At 43.7% G+C, this 7,713-nt stretch overlaps 1 protein-coding gene across 1 annotated transcript; it reads left to right on the forward strand.

The window, feature by feature from the left end:
• The first annotated feature begins 232 nt into the window (after positions 1-232).
• Positions 233-5,762, forward strand: LOC127317563 (DNA (cytosine-5)-methyltransferase CMT3). Its single transcript, XM_071823892.1, has 19 exons — positions 233-711; positions 827-932; positions 1,373-1,612; positions 1,689-1,781; positions 2,277-2,462; positions 2,553-2,618; positions 2,708-2,917; positions 2,996-3,054; positions 3,150-3,216; positions 3,306-3,635; positions 3,721-3,789; positions 3,871-3,957; positions 4,022-4,109; positions 4,239-4,360; positions 4,437-4,541; positions 4,622-4,665; positions 4,762-4,831; positions 4,914-5,017; positions 5,378-5,762. The coding sequence occupies exons 1-19, from the start codon at positions 233-235 to the stop codon at positions 5,580-5,582; spliced, it is 2,730 nt and encodes a 909-aa protein (XP_071679993.1). The 3' UTR covers positions 5,583-5,762.
• Positions 5,763-7,713: the final 1,951 nt, after the last annotated feature.

Consider the following 7,713-nt stretch of genomic DNA (forward strand, 5'->3'; position numbering starts at 1 on the left):
ACTCGTCCACATTCCCCATCCAGCAACAGTCCCGTCAGCGACACCCGAGGGCCCATCGGTCAGCCAGTCATCTGAGCAGCGAAAAGTTTAAATATGATTCAACCGCCCGCGCAGAGAAAAATCCGGGATCGCCTCCGCCCATCTCGGCCACTTCCTTTTTTTTCTCCCCCAAACCCCTTCTTAAACCCCACGATCAATCAACCAGTCTGCACAACCTTAGCGCGAATCAGCAATGGCGCCGAGCTCGCCTTCCCCCACCGCCGCAGCACACGCGCCGGGGCGGGCCTCGTCGATCCGCAACCGGAAGTCTCCGAAAAGGTTTGCCGACGAACCGCTCGCCGTCGTCACCAAGCGCCCGCGCGGTGGCAATGGGGCGTCCGCCTCAAGGAAGAAGAAGGCGATCAAGCCGAACGCGGGGAAGAAAACCAGGTCGACCACGACCAGGAGGAAGAAGGATGCCTCGGCTGCCGAGAGCGACGAGTGCGCGGACGAGCCGGACCTGGACGCGCTGGCGGACGACGAGGCCGACGAGCTCGCCGCCCTTGAAGAGGACGCGGGTGCGGGTCGTGCGGCGACCAGGCGAGTGGCTAAGCGACCCGCCTCCAAGGCCAGGAAGTGGGAGGAGGGCGACCCGGAGTTCGTCGGCGCGCAGGTTCCCGCCGACGTGGCGCGCGCGAAATGGCCCAAGCGCTACCAGCCGGACGGCAACAGGTAACACGCGCGTCCTGCCTTGTCTCTCCTAGTCCTAGATCGATCTCCAGTATATATGCGTGTCTCTGGGCGTTGTGCTGAATGTTATTTGCTGGTGGATCCGTGTATGGTTCAGCACGATTGGTGAGGAGGAGGAGGAGGAGGTGAAGGCAAGGTGCCATTACGAAGCAGCCAAGGTGGAAGAAATCATCTATAATCTGGGGGACGACGTCTATGTGAGGGTATGCTCTGTTTCTACACCTGATATCATTGCCATTATGTTTCTTACTGTGTGAGATCTTTGTTCATCTTAATTTTAATTGTGCCACGAGCATATATGAAATCCTCCAGGCCTAATATGATTCGAATTATGCTTGTTGTTATGGAATTGATTATTGTAATATACTTGCTGCTATGAAAAAGATGAATCTCATATGCTTGCTGTTATGCGAAATTGATGATTATCTGATTGTCACTTATTTCTGCATTGAACATGAATACCGTAGCTCCCATTTCAAAATGAAATTCATTCCCACATCTGTTTGTGTTGGTAATGACATTTATGGCACCCAATTGCATACATGTGACACCACTTGTTGCAGCCATAACTTCGTTGCTATCTGATGTTTGCACACGTTGGCAGAATTGTTCTGATTCCATTTTTACCATTATACATGTATAGGCTAGGGGAAAAAAGGCAGATTATATTGGAAGGATTAATGAAATTTTCGAGGGTACTGACCACGGACGTTACTTCAACTGCTGCTGGTTCTATCGGCCCGAGGACACAGTGATCTTGACCGCCAAGTTGGTGGATGACCACACTCATGATCCAAAGCGGGTCTTTCTCTCCGACGAGGGAAATGATAACCCGCTGGACTGCATTGTGTCAAAAGTCAAGATAGTGCAAATTGATCCCAAGGTTAGTGTTGTTGTTTAGAAACATGTGTTGCTTCCTTAATATAGTGCTTCTGAACCTTTTCAACTCCTTGTTTCAGCTTGATCAGACAGCTACAGCCCAACTAGTGGAGGACTACGATCTTTACTATGACATGACCTACACCATGGCATACTCGACATTTGCAAACGCCGTAAATGGTAATTGTTGTTGTGACCCTAGAATCTGTTCAGTTATGCAAATCAATTGTTGACCTATTTAATGCTCTGAATAGTACCAGCACAGATGCTATATTTTCTTTTAACTCTATATAGTTGTTTGAATTCACTCCAGATAGTAGATCTTAGAGAATATATGTTGAAGTTACTTTCTCATCTGTCCATGGTTATCGTAACCTGGTTTAAGTAAAAATAAAAGAAGATTGTCCTATGTCCACTCTCTTTTTGTTTTCAAATCATAATTCTGTTGATTGTTTCAGTAGAAATTAGGATGCCATTATTTTCTACACTAAGTTGTGTTTATGCAAACAGTCGTAAATATTTTTGGGAGTGAGAGATAGAGTTAGCTTAGGTGCAGCGGAGGCCCAGAAACTTTTATCTTTTATAATTGAACTTATAGTTCCTTGATATCAACTATATTATTTTCTTATTGCCAAGGGCATGAGTGCATGTAATGCATGATCTTTCAGTTCAGAATTATAACTCAAATTTTGCTTGTAGATATTAACGAAAGTTTAGGGATTTCATCTAATGCGGATTCGGAGGCTAACACCCCGCTGACAACAGCAGCGTTACTTGATCTTTATTCTGGTTGTGGTGGCATGTCCACTGGATTATGCTTGGGTGCAGGACTAGCTGGCCTGAAACTTGAGACGGTATCATTCCACCCTATAGTTTTATTTAGAATAACTTGTCGATCATCCTTTTCTGTATCTACAATAATTTGCTTTCCTTTTATATATCAGCGATGGGCAGTTGACTTTAATAGCCACGCATGCAAAAGCTTCAAATCTAACCATCCACATACCGAGGTTGACTCATGAATATTTAATTCTCTTTCAGTGGTACTAGTTCTCCTCTTTTAGTTGATCAAACTTTTTGTTCTGATTTCTGAATATAGGTTCGGAACATGAAAGCGGAGGATTTCCTCTGTTTGCTCAAGGAATGGGCACTTCTTTGTGACAAATATGTTCACGGTAATAATACTGGTGCAGCTCCTCCCACGGAGGATGAGGAAGAGGGTGAACTTGAAAAGGATGAGTTTGTTGTAGACAAGCTCACTGAAATCTGCTATGGTGGCGCTGATAGGAAAAGTTGCATCTATTTCAAAGTATTCCACTACCTATCTGGTTCATTTCTCGTGCTGTACTTTTGTTGTTCAGGTTGTTGTAATATTTTCTTTGAACAGGTCCAGTGGAAAGGATTTGGCCCCGAAGAGGATACTTGGGAGCCCATTGAAAATCTTTGGTTTGGCATATTTCTATCCCATGATAATGTGTATTTCTATTGCAAGTATAGGAAAATGTATGTATGTTGTGTACTGATTTTTGTGTTTTGCTTAGTGATTGCCCACTGAAAATAATGGAGTTTGTTCAAGAAGGTTACATGCGAAAAATCTTGCCTTTGCCTGTGAGTGCTCTAGCTAGTCTTTCTTCTTAATTTTTAATCTGACATTAGATTGGCTGATGATGTTTACTTGATTTGTTACATATTAAAAGGGTGATGTAGATGTCTTATGTGGGGGCCCGCCTTGTCAAGGGATAAGCGGGTTTAATCGGTATAGAAACCGTGACGAACCACTAAAAGATGACAAGAACAGACAGATAGTCATCTTTATGAACATCGTTTCCTATCTGCGGCCAAAATACGTTTTGATGGAAAACGTGGTGGATATCCTTAAATTCACCGATGGATATTTGGGTAGGTATGCATTGAGCCATTTGGTGGCTATGAAATACCAGTCCCGGATGGGAATTATGGTAGCGGGCTGTTACGGTCTTCCACAGTTCAGAATGCGCGTCTTCCTTTGGGGTGCCCTCCCTACAATGGTTTGTTTTTTAATTCCATGTCAGTGTCAGTTGTTTCTACAAATTTATTTGTTAGATAATTGGTGTGGTGCATTTTGCTATGCAGGCGCTCCCAAAATATGCTCTTCCGACTCATCACGCCGTTGTACGAGGTGGAGCGCCAAATGCATTCTTTGTAAGTAATTGTAATGCAAGCAAGATAATAATGAAATGCATAAGAAGTGTAAATATGCTGACCATCTTGCTTTTTGTGCAGGAAAACATTGTAGCGTATGATGAAACTCAGAAGCCAAACTTGGAAAGGGCATTGGTTCTTGACGATGCTATTTCAGATTTGCCGGAGGTATGTATTTACTTGTCTTTTATATGTCATATTCTGTACATCTTGTCTTACATCGGTAGTGTAGGTTGGTAACGATCAACCTAGTGATGTAATGGAATACCTTGTTGAACCAAAGACGGAATTTCAGCGCTACCTCCGCCTTAGTCGCAAAGGTAGTTGTATAGCTCTTTTGATAATACAAATGCATGCCCATATTTTGTTTGTGAAATTCTTTCCCCTCTGCATTTCAATTCAGATTTATGCTTTTAATGTGATATTTTAATGTTGTTTCATTGTTCTAGAAATGTTGGACTGCTCATTTGGAGATATAGCTGGTCCTGTAGAAGGAAAGCTATTGGATCACCGGCCTCTAAAGCTGAACAAAGATGATTTCGAGCGTGTGAGGCGGATACCATACAAGAAGGTTGGTGGCTCATTTTTCCAGTTTTTGTGTGATTACTCCTTTCCTTTCGATCACAATTTTGAGTTATATGTTTTAGGGGGCCAACTTCCGTGCCTTGGAAGGTGTAAGAGTAGGGCCGAATAATGTTGTGCAGTTTGACCCTAATATTCCACGAGTTTATCTTGAGTCAGGCAAACCATTGGTATGTATTCAACTGTTCAATGCCATACATTGTTTCTCATCTTGTCACAAATGCTGAAGAGTACACGTCTATATGTCCAGGTTCCTCAGTATGCGATGAATTTTGTCGGGGGCAAGTCTTTGAAGTGAGTGCCTTATATGCACTTTTTTCTGAAAAAATGTACCGATTTGTTGATGGATGCTTTTTATAAAATGCATGTTGTGATGCTTTTCTTTTGTAGGCCATTTGGACGACTATGGGGAGACGAGACAGTTTCAACAGTTGTGACCAGAGCTGAGCCACATAATCAGGTCAACTTTTTATAAGCTGCCTTATGTTTTGAGCAGACTCTGTTTATCAGTTTCTGAACATGTTTCGTTTTGCTACCTACAGGCTATACTGCACCCAAGTCAGGCGCGTGTGTTGACTGTTCGCGAGAATGCAAGGCTGCAGGGGTTCCCGGACTATTACCAAATGGACGGACCCATCAAGCAACGGTAAGTTTATGAACCATTCCTTTAATTGTATGCAAAATGAAACTGAACATAATGTTTTCGCCCTGTATTATCTGATACTTGGCCCTTTAAAGACTGGAGCTTGGAGACATTATATTCTAAATTTGAGATTAATGAAAATGTCATGTAGAAAGAAAAACAAATCCTTGTGACATAATGAGTTAACGACTCAACTGTTTATGATGTTGTATGTTAACCCCAGCTAGGAATATGCTTGAATCAATATTGTTTAGTTGCCAGCATCTCGCTGTGCAGCATGTTTAAGTGGAATGCATTTTCCCGTTCAAAAAAAAAATTTGCTTCCCTGATTATCAATTCCTTGTTTTATCGTCATACTTGCAGGTACATGCAAGTCGGAAATGCGGTGGCTGTGCCTGTCGCCCGAGCTCTGGGTTACTCTCTGGGCCTCGCATACCTGCGCAAACACGATGGGAGCGGCGACCCGCTGTTTGTGCTGCCCACCAACTTCTTCAACCCGGGGCAGACCGAGGCCATCGCGAGGGCTTCATCGGTTGGATTGCCTGCAGGCGAGGTTGACGAGGAATAGGATGCAGGAAGCTTCCTTTGCTGCTGGTCTCTTGAATTCGATCCATTTTTGAAACTTAACTAGCTTGCTGTAAGTGGTTATAGGATTGATGATTGGTTACAACTTACAAGGGCACTACTGATTGGGTGTTTATTTCTTCTATTCATTCATGTTTCTCTTAACCACTTACAACTTACAAGGGCACTACTGATTGGGTGTTTATTTCTTCTATTCTAAAAGTCCACTCTCCTTCTCTTAAACATTCTTTGCTGGTTGAGACATGATCTTTGCTCTCGCTTGATGACTTTCATCAATACAGTGGTTATCATCCTGTGCGTTTATGAATAACAAAATGTTTGATGCACTTGCGCCTCATGATGGCTGCTGCTTTCTCCCTTGTCTATTTACATTAGGGTATGTTCAAGTTCTGTCTAGTGCTGAATCATCTTCTTGCTGGACTGAATTGATGCCGATTAAACTGGAATGGAAGAACTAGCGGTTTTGTTTAAATTTAGGCATTATGTATCTAATCTATTTTCTGGTTGTTCTGTTTTGGATACCTGGACAGCGAGTAAAATATTCAAAAACCTTGGGTAGGGATCGGCAGGGATCTTCAGTAGTCACAAGGGAAAATTAAAGTGGCAAATAAGTACACCTCCATAATGTTCCTTGATTATTAATTTTCTTGGTTTGCTTCCATTGATATAAATTCATGGATTGGATGTCAGTTCACCTGCATGGGGACCAAATGTACCCTGGAGCTACTGCGTGCTCAGCATGGACTTGTCAAGCGTGCTGTGAATACTGATGCTCGAGGAAAAGGATCTTGCGGCTGTAAGTTCACTTGTTTTGGAGTCAATCCATGTACTTCCAGTGTTGAAGACTTCGCCAATCTGATTTGGCTGTTGATTATTTTTTTCATCAGTTTCTATCAAGATCATGTAGTGCTTTTTTCACTAATGTTTAGTGTTGGCGCTGTTACAGGCAATGCATCTGCTTAGTTGACCCTCTTATTTAGTGCCTGAGCTGAGAAAGTACGTTCATCCAAACATAAATTTTCTGTTCTCTTCGAGCTCTCCTAAAATTTCTTGCTTGTCTTAATTGAGGGACTCCTCTCAGAATTTCTGCCAAGAAAAGGAACAAGAGGGTTGCAGGTTTCTGATTGAGAACTGTCATTCCTGCCCCTGGCCTGAATGACAACAGGTTCAACCCTTCCCTCCACTACTGCTCTGGGTTGTCTCTCTTACTAGTTGCTTTCCTTGAGATAAATACGGAGTACATGTTTTTCTGGAGATAAACTGCCTGCAGACTATTTTGCACCCAAAGCTTTTGCCTCCATTTCAAAAAATAATTTTGCACACAAAGCACCCTGTTTCAAACTGTTTGGGAAAGTACAAGGCTGCATGGATTTCCGGGATAGACGGACCCATATGATCTTGCTGAACCGTGAATCCGTGATATGCTGACAGGTACATGCAAGTCATGACGACCCGTTGTTCGTGCTGCCTGTCAAGTTCTCCACCCCGGGACAGACCAAAGGCCGTCGGGTTCCCTGAATGCGATGTGCTAGAGCAGTACTGAAGAATCATGCACAACCTTACTTGCTAGTTGCTACCCACCTGCATTCATCGATCGGCGGGGTATAAATAATGCCATGATTCACATAAATTCAGTATTGAACGTTCCAAATTTGTTGAGATACCTTTGGTGAGATTTAGACTAGATACACATGTATCTAGAGTTCTAGACACATTTAAATGTGTTGATCCTCATTTTGAAAAGGAAACTGCGTCAACTAAACATGCTCGTTCGTGCCGCCTCACTCACACCCAATTGTTGAACAAAAGTTTCTACTCCAACTCTTTCAGGTATCTGCAGGCCGACGATGTGGCGGACAAGGTTTGGAGGACCGGTGCCCCCCTCAAGGGCAAGATCTTCTGTTGGCTGGCTAGGAAGAAGCGCCTCCCCATGAACGAACGGCGGTTCAGACACCAACTTAGCACCACTGGCGCGTGCCTCTCGTGCGGCCAAGACGAAGACACAGACCACCTGCTCCTTCTACTCTGACTTCGCAAACAGGGGGCTTTCCCGCATTTCGGACCTCTGGACTTCGCTGTGCCGGAACTTTGAGGAAGCCACCATCACCGCTGCC

The sequence above is a fragment of the Lolium perenne genome, chromosome 7 (assembly GCF_019359855.2).
Source record: "Lolium perenne isolate Kyuss_39 chromosome 7, Kyuss_2.0, whole genome shotgun sequence".
NCBI lineage: Eukaryota > Viridiplantae > Streptophyta > Magnoliopsida > Poales > Poaceae > Lolium > Lolium perenne.

Excerpts from the sequence above, each read along its gene's own strand:
- LOC127317563 (XM_071823892.1), top strand. The coding sequence starts at position 233 with ATGGCGCCGAGCTCGCCTTCCCCCACCGCCGCAGCACACGCGCCGGGG. Across the intron at positions 933-1,372 it reads GGGACGACGTCTATGTGAGG|GCTAGGGGAAAAAAGGCAGA; the intron begins GTATGCTCTGTT and ends ATACATGTATAG. Across the intron at positions 3,958-4,021 it reads CTATTTCAGATTTGCCGGAG|GTTGGTAACGATCAACCTAG; the intron begins GTATGTATTTAC and ends TCGGTAGTGTAG.